Consider the following 18,839-nt stretch of genomic DNA (forward strand, 5'->3'; position numbering starts at 1 on the left):
AAGATACAGATAATTTTAAATTGAGTGAAAATGAAAAATGTGTTTACTTTGTGTATGTGTATTTATTATTTTATCAATAATTTATAACATAAATAAAAAAATTGTCTTTTAAGTATTTTTTTTAGTTATACAAAAATTCTTCTAATCTTACTTTTCAGGTAATTTCCTTTAGACCGATGAAAACAAATGGGTATCTATGTGTGTACATTTCTTTTTCTTATGGAAACAAAAATATAATATAATAGTAATTATTAAAATAAAAATATTATTAAATTAGAAAGTTCTTTTATATAATAACTATGTCAATAAGTAAATTTTACAATGTTAAATAAAAAATAAATAAAAAACTAATTAAAAGGTAAAACAATAACAATTTCCATACACAAATTTATCTATATGGATAAATAAAGGCGATTGTATAAACAATTTTTTTTTCCAACTTATTCTTTAAGTAACTGTTGTTTTAAATTAAACTAATTACATTTCCAGTTTTTTTTAAAAGATCGTAATCTAAATTTAATTATTTTATAATTTAAAGTAATTATTTTACTATTTTATTTTTTAAAAATATTTTTAAAATTTAAATAATTATTTATAATAAATATTTAATAATAAAAAATTTATATAAATTACTTATTTTTATAATTATTTTTAGTAAAAAATATTTTATAGTTTGATAAATCTTTGTTAGAATAAAAAATATAATCCTCATGTTTTTTACTAGTTAATACTAATGAAAATACATATATAATTAGAATGTATATTTTTTAAGATAATAAAAAAATAATGAAATTATTATTAAATAATTATAAAAATGAATACGGATTTTTTTATAATTTCTTTATATATTAATTTTATCTATTTTGTAAGCAATTTTTTGTATTATAATAATTATTTTTAATTTAAAAAATAGTTAAATTTATGAAAATGATTAAATAAAAAAATAATAGAATAAAATTAGTAAAACTTTGTATACATTATAAAGAAAATCTCTTTATTAATATTATAACATTATAAATTAAAATAACCACCTTAATAAAAAAAACATCTACACAATAATACAATAAAATTACAAAAAAAAATTATATTGTAATCTACTATTAGTTTTGTAGGCATTTCATTACTATTTTTAAATACGCGTTTTGTTATTAATTTTACTTCTATTAATATAAATTATTTTATTATTTTACCTTTTATATTTTATAATTATTCTAATAAATTGGATTAACTATTTACAATAAAAATATTTTATTTAATAAAATCATAAAATTATTATTTTATATCTTAATATTTTCAATAATGGAGATAAAAAATAATTTTTTTATTATCATTAATATAAGTATATACACCTAGTGTAATAACCTAGAAATTTGAGTATTAGAATTGATAAGTTTTTAAAATAATGATTCTTTAACTTGATGCTTTTAGTTAGTCTTTGTTGAATTTGGTTAAAATGTGAAAAGTTTAATTGCTTTAGTAGAAAAGTGTGATTGAATGATTTTTCTTGTTGATTGGTGATTGGTATGGATCTTGTTTGTAAATTTGTTGTGACAGTTAAGTTAATAATGGTATTTAATTAAGAAGTTGAGGAAGAGAATGTTAAATTAAGTTCTAAGTCAATTTTTGATTTAAAAACGAGGTTTCACTGGGTGATTCGTTGAAATAATGGTATAGATGAATAAATTGTGTTATGAACTATTTTATTATTATTTGAAACTTTGTGGGAGTAATGAAATGTACAAAGAATTGATTTAATATAAATTAAATAATATACTATGTCTTGAAATGGAATTTTGGTTCATTTTAAAAGTTTTGTATAATGATATTGTGAATCAGAAATTATGTGTCAAAATGAAATTTTTTTAGAGTATTAAACGATTTGTTAGAGTCCCTAAATTGATTAAAAATTAGTTAGAACTTGTGGAATTCAATTTTGGTATATAAGAGGAGTTAGTTGTTTTTGAGTTAATATCTTGTAAACATTTGATAATTGATTTATGATAATTGATTTAAGATAAATTACACACATTTGTTTAGATACATGGTGGTTTAGAATCCAATTTAGGAATATTAGAAATTAGTAAAAATGATTAGAATACGTCATGATGGTTTAAGAGTATTATTTATACAATTTTCGTGCTGTATAACTACGTAACAAAACTAGACATGCAAGAGAAACTCGTTGAGCGAGTTGATGTGAATTTTGACAGTAAGTTCCATTGATAAGATCGAAGTTGATGTTTAAAAGTGGATGAATATGAAAGAGTAACTACATATATAATATACTCAAAGAAACACAAATATAGTTCCGGATTACGCATGGATTGAGTATTTTTCACACAGGCTGAGGCACACATTCTATCTAAATAAAGATACAGTTGGGACTTTGGGAGTTATAAATACTTGTTTATATATAAAATAAAATTAAATTAAATTAAAGCCTTATAAAAAAATCCATATGAAAGTGGTTAATGCTTATATCTTTAAACGTACATTATCCTTCGTGCTTCGTGTATTTTTGGAGAGGAATACCAAAAGACAATATAGACGGACACATTTACGGTAGACTAAAAAATATTGGGATCAGTAAACTAAACAAATGTACAGTAAACTGAACTTAATTTTCATGTATATACCAAAACCTCTTTGAGACTACAATAATGAAGTTGAACATACCATTTACCTAAAGTGTTATGGGACATACAAATAGATTAAAAGTAAAATAAAATTATAACATATAGGTAGAATCAAACTTTGCTTTACAAAACATTTATATGAAAGTAAATTAGACTTCATTTTTAATATATTATCCAACTCTATTTTAACAAATTCGTTAAGCCACTCGTTATCAAATTATCAATAAACATCTAATCTCACAAAAATGTCCTTATTATATAACCGTGTATCATTAATTAATATTGCATAATGAAAAAAATACTTTCAAAATTATTCTAAATAGAAGTGAGACGAACAAACAATGAAACTGTATAAATGAGGTTTTTCTTGTAGTGTCTCTTAATGAATATATATCCCTTTGAAATTTAATTTAAGAGATACATGTTAGAGTCTTTTCTATAATAACTGCAACAAATATGGAGCCAAATAAATTAAAAAAATCTGAGATTCCTTTCGATGAATCAAGCATTCTAAAATATGTAATCAAATTTTCTTTACTTAATGAACAACAGCATATCTTCAACACTCATTATATATATATATATATATATATATATATATATATATATATATATAAATATATACCAGATCCATCTTCTCTAGCATTCAGCAAGCATGATAAATAGCTCTTCGTCAGTTATTGCTCCCATCTCCATTGCTCTTTCAAGTATAGTGAGCCCTCCAGCATCTTTAATTGACGGCCTTGCACCCCTGGGAAAATTATATATTAGTTTATGCTTTCATTGGAAGTTTTGGTTAGAGATGCATGTGTACAAACTTCATACAAATGTTTATCTTTTCAAATAAGTTCTAGACATCGTTATCATTATATGAAGATTTTATTAAAAAATAATAAAAATAAAAAACATGAGAGACCACACTAAATCTATGATAAAATTACATAATACTTACACAGGAAAAATAACCCGTGATTTCCTTCACACATACCCTCATTTATATTTGTGTGCATAAAGACACAAACATATATATATATAGCATATAATTGATGCCAAATAGAACACAAAAAGCTTGGCAAATGAAAATTCTTAGCTGTTTGTGCAGTGATGAGTAGTCTAAAACATCTCGTGATACACCCAAAATAGGGAACTGATGAACGATCCAATTAGTGAGGCTTCATAGAAACAATGGAAGGTATTTGTTGAGATAATTAAGTATTACGAGATTTCGAAATAAATATGGGTAGAAAACAAAGAGGAAAGACATATTCCCACTTCCTTAATTCTTTCCGACACAACTCCTAGAAGAATAAAAAACAGGGAGACAAAGAGGAAGCCTGTATGATTGTTAACTAGTCGCTAAAGCCCAAAGACAACAGTTGGCTTAAGGTAAAAGTATTACCTTCTTAATAGAAACTTTGCCAATTTATTTTTCCCACTTGTAATGCAATGGTGCAAGGGAGTTCTTCCATGATAGTCACACATATTTACATCAGCACCAAATTGGAGCAACAACTCGACCATCAGTGTACTGTCAGTATGACATGCCAAATGTAATAATGACCATCCACGGAAACACTTCTCAGTCTCAATAGTCTCTTCAACCTTCAGACAGGCTTCGGGATCATGCTGCTGCCCTTCCGCCTCAGCAGCATGGGGAACCTCATCACCATATTTTGTGTTTATCATATTTGATTCTGATGTAACAACAAGCCGATACACTTCTCTTACATTTACAGCTTGAACTGCTTGCCAAATTCGTTCGGAAACTGAAGGATTGTTGGGTATATCCTCTTCTCGGATTATTAGTGATTTCTCTACGTACTGGTTAAGAAAAACAAGGATGACAACAATATTTAGGTCACAGTAAAAGCTGTCAAGAAAGCAGAGTCTTCCTAAAAGATAATGCCATAATACAGCAATACATAATATTAAATGCCAAAATGTAAAACTGACATAAAATGCAAAACTGACACAGGAGCAGCAGAAACAAAATGTAGAGGGAGAGAGAGAGCATAGAAAATATGAGAATCCAAAGATGGAAACCTGATAATAAAAGATTATCACATAATTTATTCATTAAAAGTGCAGTGATCTGGGTACATGATCTCTCCATAGAAGCAAACATCAACTATCCTATTTCAAATTTTATTAGCAGTGAAAGCAAGTAACTCTTAGCCACCAGAAAGGTGAAGTCAAATCCAAAAAACATTCCTCAATTCCAATTGAAGACCAAACTACATAACTTCTTAAATTGTTTGTTCATAACTAAAACCTGAATATTCCTTACGACTTTCTATACTTTAAAAACATTTCCAAGTTCCAACTTATTTAAATGGCAAAATAATTTATAATTAAAGAATATGAACAAATACCTCAATGAACTCATAAATAACAGAATCCTTTTGAGAAATCTGAAGTGAATAGAATATCATTATTTAACAGACATAAATCTAAACTGAAAGAGTTTAAACTGTCGCATGGAAACATGAAGACATAAATTTAACGTGTCAAGCTGCCTTTATAGCAGTAAACCACGAAAGCTTCCATTTATATATAGAGAATTCAACCAAAACTGCTTACCTTTGCTTGGATGTATTTCTCTTTCATTTGGAAGGCATCTGTTGAAGAAGGTTTAATAGGCACACTTAATTCACCTACCCTGCAAATAATTTGTTCCCAAAAGGAAAGGGTTACAAGCATAACCACCGATGCTTTTAACAAACTTCTCCATTCGAACTTTTAAAAGAGAAAATTTAAAAAAAAAAAAAATGAGTTTCTCCATAAGTTAAAAAATAAAAATATAAAGAAGTTATATAAGAGAACTTTTACAAATTAATTTATGCATAAGCTAATTTTAACTTATGAAGAAACTTGTTTCATTATCTTTTCGTATTTTTTCTCTTAAAACTTTTTGGAGAAGATTGTCCTCGCAGGCTCAATATGCATTGCTACAAGAAATCCGTAATTTACCTTTCATGATCCGGCAGAAGCAAGCCCTCCCATATAGAATTACAGTAGGCATTACCTAAGTTATCAAATAACTCCAAAATGGTATTTTCCCAAACCCTAACATCTAATGTTATAGATCTCACCTGCATGTCACACAAAATATACCTCAAGAAAATGGTAATCAAATTTTAATACCTAATCAGAAATCACATAATTTAAGAAAATTGATTCAGTCATATTATAAACACACACAAAAAAGTATACGCTGTTTCTCAAATGTCAAAACTAATCAATTCTTAAATGAATGCCCTTGGCAATAAAGAAAGAGTGGCAAAAACAATGCAAGCACTTCACGGGAAGATTTAGAGAAAAATACACCACCATATGTTAGAGAAAATTTAGTGAACGGGAATGCTTTTCTTATTCACTAGAACGTAATAGATAGCTTATGCAAGGAATCTGTATATATAGGCTCTTAATAGACTTAGTGGAGTGTATTTCCTAAGCTAATATTACTAAGTGCAACTTTCTAGATTACGTACATTCTGAATTGTCAGTAATTATGTTACAGAATCCTATTTATAGATCAGAGAATTGCTAACAAGTAGATGTAACAGATCAATCATGTCAGTTATAACTTACATGATAGAACAACAATTGATAGAACAGCAAAGAGAATCTCTAACGGCCATAGACACAAGTAAATGGTTAGCATTTATATCCGAAAGAATGCACCTTTGAGATATGAACACCAAGATTTCGATGCACTCCAGAGCATTCAATACATAACAATATGCCAAGGTTTAGAGATGCCCATTCTGGTTCAGGAGCACTACACTCAGCACATTTATCATTCCCTGGAATTCCCCTTAAAATCTTAGAGACACTACCCACTTCCGTGGAATATAAGTCATTACTCAATGATTCCTGACCATCCTCCGAATGACATGACAAAGAAGCACCAGTTGCTAAGTTTTTACTCTCAGAATTCGCTCCACCATATTGAGGCTGCAGCATTTATAGATGAAATAGTGTTGACAGAACATCTTATATGGATATCTTGGCACAATGATATATTTCAAAAAGTTTGAATAGATAACCTCTTGAAGAAACTGTGAATTAAAAAGTAATGTTATAGCTCCAGTAATTTTGTTAACCCAGTCCATCCTATCAGCTTCATTTTCGGCCTGATGAAAGTGATATAGAAAATCAGAAAACTAAAAACCAATCCAGAACTACATTAAGTACGCACACTGAATTTGCTAAGATAAAACAAAGAAGCTCAATCTAAAAGATACAAAACTACAACTTCAACCTACAAAATGTCTAATTCTCCTTAAATAGAAAAACTGCATCACAGACAAGGATCCGTACAAAATAAGAAATGTTTGGTTGTCACCCAGTTAACACAATGTGGTGTCTCATTTTATGAATCAATAAAATATATGGAATAAGTAGATCAGCCACCTGAAGTGTGAGCGTTTTTGAGGGAGAAATTATTCGGAAGCAAAGTCGTAGATCTGTATCTTCTGCATCCATCTTTATAGTAGATGTGCATAGATCAATAGTGTAACAACCTAAAATATCATCATTCATTGATGCAGCCCTGTTGTGTTTTAAACGGAATCTACCAAACATTCCACTAGTTTGTTCATAAGAACGAACATAATTATATGACTGAGAGCCCTGGGGATGGAAGTAAACATTAGGAGATTGCTTAATAAGTCGAAACAAATATAAGAAAAAACATAACTACCGTGGGTTTGACACCCTTGACTCTGTAATAATATAAACTCCTTTGGTTATCAAGTACAAAGAACCTCCGTTTCCAATCTCCACGCGAGCCCGATGACCGTTTTAACAGATAACCTTGTTTAACTGTTTGAAGCTGTAAGCAAGGCCAAAAGTTAAAAGAAGACATCAAAATAAAGAAAAATGGAAAACACAATAAAGCCTATCTATTTAACATAAAGTCTTATACTGAAGAACTTTCACCAATTAACTGGTAAAAGGCCAATTACTTGCCTCCCCTTTGGTTGCAGACAGCATCCCTGAATCTAAACTCCTGTACGAATTCAAGCCTACAACATGGATGCCTTCAGAACCTGACATAGTTTCAGTAAAATTGCTAGAAGCTCGTATATTCTCTAACTCTGCCTGTGTTCTGTATTCCTGAATACGTTTTGCAAGCTTATCTTGCTCAACATTAGCAAGTTCTTTAGATTGTTGTGCATATGTTAACACCTAATTTAACAAAAGTACCAAAAAGAACAACAAAGTCAGAATTTTCATGCAGCAATCTAGGTTTGAGCCATGGAAAGTCGCTATTATCAAATATTAAATACATTACTTCACAGTTGATCATTATAAAATAAAACTGTCAAAGATAAAATCTCGAAGTGTCACAATGTATAACTACAAAAACCCATTCTTTATACATATCGAGATGAGCCCCTGGATTCGATCCTTAGACCCGGTATAAGAATCTATAGCGTAACACAAGTGAAACAATGGTAGGGTTATACAATCGAAGTAACAGTATAAGATAGTGCAGGACATATTTTCTCAAGCTGCGACTAAATCAAATGCAGATAAGATATGCCAGCATAATATTTTTAGTCCTACGCAAATAGCTATTACAAAGTCCCACATTGCCTACCTCAATACTGAGGTGCAGTTTAAATACATGAACAACTTTACTTCATACTTTTAAGATGAAATTTATCACGCTATCAGAGTTTATAGTTCATCTTCATGTATCACCTATTCTGACAGGCATTGCTCTAGTAAGCATATGAGGAAGGTGCATGCTGGAAAGTTCCATGTTACTGCCTCAGATACTGGTGTTTAATTTAAATAACTATTGGAAAACGTCACTTAATGTCAATTGGCTTTAAGATAAATCTAACAAAGACTCCCCACCAGGTGGGCCCACAAGAGGGTAAATGTACACTGCGTTTTGCCCATAAGCAAAGAGGTATTCTTGGGATATGACTGTGTGATCCCACGTCATAAGGCCACAGACCTCACTGCTATGTCAAGGCTCACCCTCAACACTTTTAATTTTTAATCAAATAAACTTTTAAGGTTGATTAATCAACACTCCTAGCAATCCCAAGCACAGTTGAGAACAAATAAGATATAAGACAACAGAGACAAATGCTCCTAAAAAATTATTTTGTTTGGATGTGGAAATATGATCATTCCTAGTCTTGAGTAGTCAATTTATGAAAAGAAGTTAAGGGTAATAGAAGAGGTATTGCAACTAGGAGCCAAAGGCTCTTTATGCCATACTTGCACAAGCAGCACTTAGGCACTATCATGAACAGGAGCCTCGTAATAAAGACACAAAGTATCATATTAGATTATTTAATGCTGACTAATCACCAGAATATTAATACACTATACTAAAGAATGAATCAACAAAGAATATGCATTCACTAAAGAGATACATGAAAAGAATCATACAATAGAAATGTAGTTCCCTTTCCCCACATAGAGTGGGCAACACTTTAAAGAACTCAGATGCATTCATAACGCACATTGTTTTTGTTAAGAAGTGAACTTTAAACCCAATTCAACCTCACAAAACCGTCTTATAAGGTGAGGTTTGCACTCACTTATACATTGTGAGTTACCTTATTTCTAGTCAATATGAAACTTCCAACACAAACCCCTCACGCCAAGGCATATAAATCTCAAGTACAGGACTAGACATTAATTGGTGGTTCGGTAGCAATTCGATAATAGGTGAAACAATAGACCCAACAATATCAAATTTTGCTATGATAGATTTGAACCCATGAATTTGATACCATATTAAAAAGTGGATTTTAAGTCTAACTCAACCTCACAAAACCAGCTTGTAAAGTGAAGTTTACACCCACTTATATATTATGAATTGACCTTATCTGTAGTCAATGTGGAACTTGCAACAATTCTTATTTACATTTTATCACAAATTAGTGTCATCCCTATCCTTAGTCAACTCGATTCTCCATGGGCAACAAAATTGAAAATATGACTGAACCATACTAGGAAATTTATTGTTGACACTCAGGCAGTGGAGGAAGAGTGCAATTGATACTAATGTTCCAAACACTTATAAAGAACACTTCCTCTACTTGTTCCTTTCAGTAGCTAAATGGTGTCGTTTGAAATTAGTAAATAAAATGCTCTAGCTTCAACTTGATAAAGTCAGTTTGGCTACTAAAAAAGAGAACATGTCAATTGTCATACTTTTAAGAAACAACGAAACTACACATTATACCTGGTGAATATAGGGCTCCATTTGGCTTAGTAAGTCATAACCCTAAAGAAAAAAGGTAACATGTTAAGTGCAAAGTGATAATTGAAAACATAAAACAAAAATTATGCAGAATTGACACCAATTCACATACCAGCTTAAAGTATCTCAAATGAGCATCCATTATTGCACTAATCGACTCCAAGAACTCATACTTCTTTTTCGCTTCAACATTCATGAGTGAGTTTACCTGCACTCCTTAAAACCCAATGGCCAGTTTCGTAATAAAAAAACACTGAGGAGAGATGTCAGCAAAAAAGATTCATAATTATAGAAGACATACTAGATTGAAGCGACTTTTTTCAAATGTTGATTTGGAATTTTGTAGATCCTGCCATGGATCAGAGTACGAGATTATTAATCAGATAATGACTCACAGCTAGTCATAAAAAAATATGCTAAAAATTAACGAACATAAGATTTAACAATGTTTCTGTAGAAAAATGACTAAATTCATTTTGAAAGAAGTGTTGTTTTTAGTCCTAAAAAAAATTTGTGATTTTAAAATTAAACCTTGTTGGTGTCAGGCAAAGGACATGGCATATGATGTATTATTAACATGTCTAGATGTATGTCACGTCACTAATTATAAATCATGATAGAAACTGTTTTCAAAAGTTTCAAAATTTATGAGGGCCCAAACCACCATTAATGGAGAAGAATTAACATCAATTTTACCTGTATTTATAGGGATCATAAATCATAGTTTTCCTCAAAAATAAAATAGAACATAATGTATTTCAAGATCATATTAACAGATATGTAGAATCATCCATGAACCAAGATAAAATAAAATCAAAGCTCGTTCCCACAGACAGCAGACCCTGCAATGTGCGATGACTTTAAATAGGTATCTGAACAACAAGGTGCACATATTGGCCTAACCAAATAGTCCCTTAAATTTATAATTTTAAGTTTGGTACTAGAGACTGCATATTATCCCTTCCAAATCAGGCTGGTTATAATATCAGACTCAGAATCAATGGAGATATTACGATACCAAGTGCTAATATATGCACTATTCACACTAAAACTCAATGGATTCATAGGTGCCATAATTATAACAGAGCAGTGTTGAATGCTAACTGTGTTACTGATCATATCAGACCTACTCAAATGTGATACAGGACCTGATCGTATGATAACTAGCAGGAAAGAATACAAAGAAAAGGAAAAGGTTCGAGGAAATTAGAGTGCCTAGTCTCTCCCAAAGTCCAGCCTACCCTCTCAATTCTCACTCCCTAGCCTTACACCCTAACAACAAATCACCCATTTTTTTCACCTTTGCATCTAATTAGTTATATGTAAAAATCCTTCTCGTTCTCTTTCATAAATTTTTTTATCCCCTACAATGCCACTCATTTTCTTTCTTAACATAAACTTAAGTTATTTTCTTAACGTAGACTTTTGTTTGCTTTCAAACTCAGAAAGGAGCCAATTTCAGGATGTGGTGGTATTAGCGCACAACAACAATTTAAAGTCCATGAGTAATGAAATTCCTATGGAAGACTGGGCAGTACCCAAGAAGGTTGGCTATTGCAAGTTTCACATGATATTATATTATATTAGTAGTAGTATCCTTTTAAAGTTGTATTTTCCGAAGTCAAATGAGAAGATTTTTATCATAATCAGAAATCTGACAAAGTACAAGAAACTTAAGAAACCTCAGATACGACTCGAACTTTTGAGAAGCTACTAATCGTATAGAAATTGAAATGGCAAACCTCTTCTAATTCAGATACAATATCTTGTGGTGTATTCTTCTTCAAAGAGACAAACTTCTCTCGTGACTGAATGAAAGAGATAACAAATATGTTAGAGAACATAATTAACATTTGTGTATTTTGGTTTAAATATAACCCAGATATGCATAAAACACAAGATAAATGAAAAACTATGATACTGAAATCAATGATGTAAGCAAATTACTGCTTTCAAAAGCACACACGAAAAATGAGAATGTAATCAAAACTTCATATTATTAGCCATATATGCTTTCAATTCAGCAATAATTATTCCTTGTTCACTAGCCCATCTTTCAAATGTTATTAGTCAACTCTTCACTTTGTCCCCTAGAAGATGTATTTGGCAGGTCAGACCAATATTATTACGTGCATCCTCAAAGAATAGAAAAAAGATAGAGAAAAACATAGACTAAGACTCTTCTTTCTGTATTAGTTCAGCAGTTATAAACTCTGAACACAAACATCAACTTACAAAGGGAATCTCTTCGTTTTACACAGGACATTCCTTGCCACTAACAACTTAAAACTCTCCTTCCCCCACGCCCTACAAGATAAGACTACATATAGACTTTCTCAAAAACCCTCACCCCAACTAACTTCTTAACTACTTATACTTTAAAATTTCTTTCTATAATACACTTCCCACTCGTTCTCATTACTTCCCTGCCTAACAGATTCCTTAACCCCCCTCATAAATAAAACAGAGAATAATAGTAAGACAACAAAACAGAACAGTGTTATTCGTAAACGGTGCTCCTTTCAAAGAAGAGATACGTAACCCAGGGTGAAAGGGAAAAATAGTGTCAAATTTGAAACTACCACCTCTGAGCAACTCCAATGACACAAGTGGCAGCGGAAACAACAGGCGATTGAATCACAAGTTGAGTGCAATTCAAGCAATCGCAATAATCAAAGGACATGGGTGCACTTCAGGACAAGTTGAGTGCAATTCAAGCAATCGCAATAATCAAAGGAAATGGGTGCAGTTCAGGCAACCCTAAAAAAGTACCGTCACTAAGACAGTAAAGAAGAAATGCAGAAGCAAAGCCCCCAAGATTGGGAGCTATTACAAACTAAAAAATGATTAATCTGAATGAGAGAAGATTTTAGTTAATTGATTGTTTGAAACTATGCATCAACCTCTACATATAGGGAATTTTAACCCTAAATTATTGATTACAAAGAGATATCTAGAATCTCCAAACAGCTTCTGACAAGACACTTATCCTACTAACAACAGTCAATTACCTTTAAAGTCTAAAATTCTAATGAACCAATACAAACACAAGTTTAACAATCAAATGACTAAAATCATCCGAACAACTCTCTTAAAAGAAATCCTAAAAGTTAATAAATAAATAACGACTTCAACAGCAGCAACAATGAGTAATATATAGGGTGAATACCCAAATCAGACATCACGAAAAAACATATTCAGGCATCACAAAAGGAAAAGGATTATCACTTAGACACTGTACAACAAAAGCATTGAACAGTAGTAAGAATTTCTAAACATCACAAGGAATACATAATTGATCATAAGAATGTGAAAACAATACCTGATCATAAGATTGGACAGCTTTGTCATAACGACGACGAGAATCCTGATACAAACAAGCATAAAGTAAATCTATAAATGTAATGTTTGTGTAAAACAGAAATTTTACGAAAGAAACAGTAACCTAGAAAAATAACTACCTTTGTATCTTGCAAATCAATGTTCATAAACTCCGCCAGCCGGTCAATCAACACATGCTCTACCTATACAAGAAATATGTCACCTAATTACTCAAATAAAAAAAATCTATGCCAAAAGACATTTAGTAAGATGGCCTTGGAAATTGCCCACCATGTGTTGCACTTTAATTTTTGTTTCTCTTGATTCCTTTACTATGCAACCAAACATTCATGAAAAGAAAACCTTAAACAAGGAAAGAATTTCCAACAAAAGTTTGATTTTTATTACACACAAAGATTAAACCTTCAAACTATTCTTCATTGGTGTACTTCCATAGGTTTAGTTGTCATTTACAAACTGTTTCAGTTTTTCAAAATATGGAAACTGTTCTTGATGTTCCATTTGATTTTTCTAGAGTTCTAGAGGAATGGACTGCTTAATTTATTAACCTTTTTTTTTCTTAAATTAGCCCTGCTTTTGACATGACACAATTCACAGACTGTTAGGAACCAAGAACTGAAAAGAGAAAGAAAAAGAAAGGTTTTTTATTGAATAGAATTCCCCTTCACAAAGAGCTAAAGCTCAATCTACAAAAATTCACCCCTCTTCCCCTTTCCTCTCCTTTCCTATTTATATCTAACTAATACCTCAAAGTAACTAACTCATGGATATTCTAACTATGTTAACTAATTCTCTTCTTTGTGTATCCTAACGCAGGCAAAACAATGTAAAAGGGGAAACAGAGAAAAGGTCACATAATTATCATTTTACTACTATATGCATGATAAATGCATGATTTATACAATCATTACAAAATCTTTGAACAACATCAGCAAATGGGCACTCAATACATTAAACAAGCTTATATCCTGTCAATTCATTATGATTAACTTTAAAGTGGGATAAAATATGAGATTTTTTTAATGTTTATTTTAGAAAAATTTTAGGACGATAAGAAGAGAACAAATCCATTGCCTTCAAGAAAAAACACCTAAAGTAACAATTAGCTTCGTCACTATTAACAGAGAAAAATACTGTGGCTGGTTAATGGACTCACCTGTGAACGAAGAAGCTCTTTGAAAGAAGCTAGCTCACGCAATGTGGTAATAAACTTAGTTATGACAGGACCTACAAAAAAAAAACAGTTGGAAAGAAAAATACACCTTACACTTAGTAGATGGTCAAAGCTGTCTTCATGATACAAGGTATCCCACTTATTATGTTATCATAAGGCCCCAAACCAGAATATATGGAGCTCCAGCATATGTTCAACACTCCTCAATAAGTATTTTCTTATAAAATCATTGTTTATTAATTCCGACACTTGAGCTGACACATGCACCTCCATACAGATGGACACTTCAAGGACACTAAATTTTTTACAACATTCAGAAAAAATAGCTTTTGTTGTAAAAAAGATCATTTTATTTTTTTAGTTAAGGTTGTTTATATTTAATTTATTTGACATACACATAGTGTTGTTTTCCCAGTGTCCATGTCAAAGTTTGTGCTTCAGAAGCACTTTTTGGGTTGGCTTGTTTGAATATAGAAGTGAAAATAAAACAAAAAATGAAAATAAATTTCAACAACCTCCTATTGATACACTAACAGGGTCATCTTGGCCACCACCAAATGCTTCTAATGAATCAGCAAAGGTTATTTCTCCATTATATGCTTCCCCCAAAGCTGTCCTGAGGAATTACAAAATAAAGAATTAATAATGTCCCGCTGATGTGGTTCCAACATATGGTTTTTAGGCAAAAATTGATTAGTGAAATTTTCTATTAAAATGTGGTTGTATGTTTAAAGACACGTCTTTTATCTACCACACCACAATCACTAATCAATAACCATCCACAGTTACAATTTGATGAAAAATCATTATTTTAAAAAAACTAACTCTTTTCATTTAATTAAACTCGATGAACATTTATAGTTAGATTTTCAACATATACAAGTTCATGGCCAAGTTTGGTAGTTAATATCAATTTTGGGTTCAAACACATTTGCATTAAATTAGTAAACCAATTAAAAAGTGTCAAACAACTTAAAAGATAATGGTGAGGCAACACAGCTCACATATGCAACGGAGCTATCTAGTTCCTTAGCATATGTGATCGGCAATAGCAATCCCTTAGGAATAACCATGACTAGAGGTGAAAAAGCGTCTCTATATTTTTTTCAGCTGTGTTGAAGAAAGACATTCACAGATAAAAAAAAAAAGTAGAATTGACTCAGTAAATAAAAAATAGATCCAACACTCTGTATAGGAATGCCCTGGAACACTTACATAAACTTCTTACACCCACTATATAGCTTCTGGCATCGATCCCGTAACTCATCAGTTGTTTCTTCAAGAGAAAATAACTGTCCCATGGAAGATAAAAATAAATTTAGCAAGAAATCATATTGACAAAAATGGTAATTAACTAGTAATTTTCCAAAAGAGTTACTAATCCAAGAATCTTCATCAATATAAATAAATGGAAATGCATATGTACACACTTACTTCGGAGAGAAACGGGAAAAGTTGCTTAAATTGAAGAGAGTAAAGAAGTACAGAGTAAACATTAAGGAATGTACATGCTGGACACAAAAGGAACAACAGGAAGAATACGTCTTCATACACACACACACATAAGGACATTGGCTGAGCATATGATAGAAAAAAGAAGACAAATCTATCCTACAAAAGTGTCAGTGGAAGACATCTACCTTTCAGAGAAATCCCGTATAAATTCCCATTTCCTTGCTCAAATCCGAATCAACAAAAACAGAAATTCCAAAAGCAATCCTAAACTAAAGCCTCACTCCACGACTTCCAATCAAATCCCTAAAGTAACTAACCATACAGAGCATAGACAGTATTTTTCAAAAAGGCATATGTAAACTCTGAATCCAAGCTTGTCTTAGCAGCAATTTGAAGATTTAGGAGGGAAAGGAAAGGGAAAACAAATCATCTTGAAAAACCAAGTGCAGAGCATAATGTTGTAGAAGAAAGGAGTGTTGTGAGCACAGCAAATCTGAAGCGAAGCTAAAATTGAAGGAAAATAGAAAGCGAAAAGTGTGATTGAAATTGGGAAAAAAGACCTGTTTCTGGAACATAGGGGAATCGTCGAGCTTGACGAAGGCCGATGCCATTGTTGCGTTGGTCTGTGTGGCGAGGTGGCTCAAGCTCTGTTACGTTACAGTTGAGATCGCATGTCAATGTTGTGTTATGTTATGCACACACTTCTACAGACGGAGACGGAGATGCAGCTATGTAAAGTGACTATTTTGTCCCTGCTGTTAAACCATGCTTGTTTACTACTTGCAAATTATTTAAATAAATCATTTATTTACTTGTTTCATGATTTGTTGTAGTCTTAATTAAACTTTTAGTTAAGTGCTTTTAGTTTATATTTTGTTAAATTCTTTTACTATATTAATTTGGAGACGACTATTTATAATTCAAAGGAGATAAATAATGAATGCTATGTTTTGAGCACAATTATAAATAGTTTTACATTGTTAAAAGTAATTGTAATGTTTTCTTATTTTTTTTATTTCTAAGTTATTTTTTTACTTTTGTTTTATACTTTTTTTTTTTTTTAGTTTTTAAGATGACTTAAACATTTATATTTATATATAAGGATACTTAAATAGTCATTATAGAAAATTAGTTTTTCATTAACAGAATTTTCATAGTTCGTGAAAAAACTTTTATTTTTATCAATAATTACTTTCTTTATGACAAATATTTTTTAATTTATTAATACGTTAGATTGTGGCGTTTTTTGCTATTATTTTTATTGACTTATTAATCTATTATACTGTAGTGTCTTTATATATGTTTTATTTTGTGTTTTTTTGTCATTTATGATTTATTTTGTGTTTTTCTTGTCATTTATGATTTATTTTATGTTTATGTTCTTTTGAGAATTTAAATTCAGAACAATCATATATTTTTTTTATGGATAAGATTGCATCTTATCATTTTGTATGACCTGGTATCACAACAAGGTTTTAGTTTGAATTTTCTTTTATATCTTAATTTTCTTGTCATATAAAAAAATATTGAATGTTTATATTACGTATTTTGTTTTAAATTTATGTTTGATTTATTGTTCTTATAATTTTGTAAGGAGTAAAACCATTGAGATTTAATCTAAGTTGAGTTTTTAAATATTCACGTTATTCGTTTAATTTGTGTATTTATACTTTTGATTTATGGAAATAATCTGTGTTTTTTCTGTTAACTGTATTATTAATTAATTGTTTACTTTGATTTGGCACGAGTTTTAATGTTTCAAATACAATTTGTTTAGTTTTGTTTATTTGCAGTTGAACTGCAAAATTAAAAAAGAAAATAATAGTATATTTAAGTAAAATAAAAATAAAAAGTAAGGATAAAAAACAAATAAAATATTGTACTTGTTTTGGTTTTCATTAGTCATGTTATTAGGATATTGATAAGTTTCATGATGATAACTTTCGCATTTGAAACATCATAGGTATTTGTTTTTGTCTTTTGACAATAATATTTTAAAATTTTGTATTGTATAATCCAAAATATATATGTTACACAATCTAAAACTATAATTACAATAGGACTATAATTAGAATTTAAAAATATAAAATGCAGAAATGCAAGAACAAATTTTCTTTTAAAAATCACAACACACTAAAGATCAAGAAGAAAAAGGAAAATTTCACAGCTGAATGGACCTAGGCCCAAATTCAACAAACCCGACAGAAAAGTGAGGAGGCAATTACTTCCTCCACCTCGTCAATTTTCTTTTCTCACCCTACAAAACTTTCTTGAATATACTTTCCGTAAAACTAAACGAAGTCTGACTTTCAGACAAAAAAAAAGTTCAGAATTGTTTACTGTGTTCAGCAAAATAAATTTCTGAAATGATGGGATCGCAGGAAGTAATTCTCAAGTGAAGAAGGCACGAGTCCATGTTACAATTTAATATTTATTTCCATAAATTAAAAAAATTTAAAATCCTTTTATTCTTCTTTTAATATTCAATATAATATAATAAAATTATTAATATTAATTTAAATATTCCTCATTTTCCATAATTTTTCCTATTTATTTGTTATTTTATTTTTAAAACATCCTCGTTATACATTAAAACTCTTTTCTTTTAGTAAAATTGACTTTTACGTACAGAAAACCAGACAAATCCAAAATCTCTTTCGGACGTAGTTTGAAAATATTTGGTTACCGCCAATAAAAAGTTATCGCTTTACCTATTTTGTAAAAAAGCATAAATTGTCACTTTTTCCCCCTTTTTTATATTCTTTTTAACATTTTAAATAAATAAATATAAAAAAATTCATGAATTTTATAAAACATTTAATGCTTGTATACTTTTTTAATTCAGTTTTATACTAAAACAAATATACCAGTTTTTCTATAATTCATATTTGGACACATTTGTTTTATCTAATACGAACTAAAATAACTTGATTAATTTCCGGAAAATGGATTAAGCCATAATAATTATTGCTAACAAACAACAAAAAATTAAAAA

At 30.2% G+C, this 18,839-nt stretch overlaps 1 protein-coding gene across 2 annotated transcripts; it reads right to left on the minus strand.

Annotated features, from left to right (window-relative positions):
- Positions 1-3,107: 3,107 nt before the first annotated feature.
- Positions 3,108-16,560, minus strand: LOC108340449 (ADP-ribosylation factor GTPase-activating protein AGD2). 2 transcript variants are annotated; one of them, XM_017577847.2, is made up of 19 exons: positions 16,405-16,560; positions 15,605-15,681; positions 14,905-15,005; positions 14,372-14,442; positions 13,335-13,397; positions 13,196-13,240; positions 11,616-11,681; positions 10,175-10,222; positions 9,986-10,081; positions 9,856-9,897; positions 7,611-7,829; positions 7,342-7,473; positions 7,053-7,271; positions 6,686-6,772; positions 6,321-6,593; positions 5,607-5,728; positions 5,217-5,295; positions 4,036-4,457; positions 3,108-3,387 (listed from the first exon to the last, which is right to left on the minus strand). In XM_017577847.2, exons 1-19 carry the CDS (start codon positions 16,453-16,455, stop codon positions 3,276-3,278), a joined length of 2,325 nt encoding a protein of 774 aa, XP_017433336.1. In that variant the 5' UTR covers positions 16,456-16,560; the 3' UTR covers positions 3,108-3,275. The 2 variants fall into 2 exon arrangements, with proteins under 2 accessions (XP_017433336.1, XP_052733599.1); XM_052877639.1 differs by lacking the exon at positions 14,905-15,005 and having other exon boundaries at positions 16,405-16,558.
- Positions 16,561-18,839: the final 2,279 nt, after the last annotated feature.

Source organism: Vigna angularis, chromosome 5 (assembly GCF_016808095.1).
Source record: "Vigna angularis cultivar LongXiaoDou No.4 chromosome 5, ASM1680809v1, whole genome shotgun sequence".
NCBI lineage: Eukaryota > Viridiplantae > Streptophyta > Magnoliopsida > Fabales > Fabaceae > Vigna > Vigna angularis.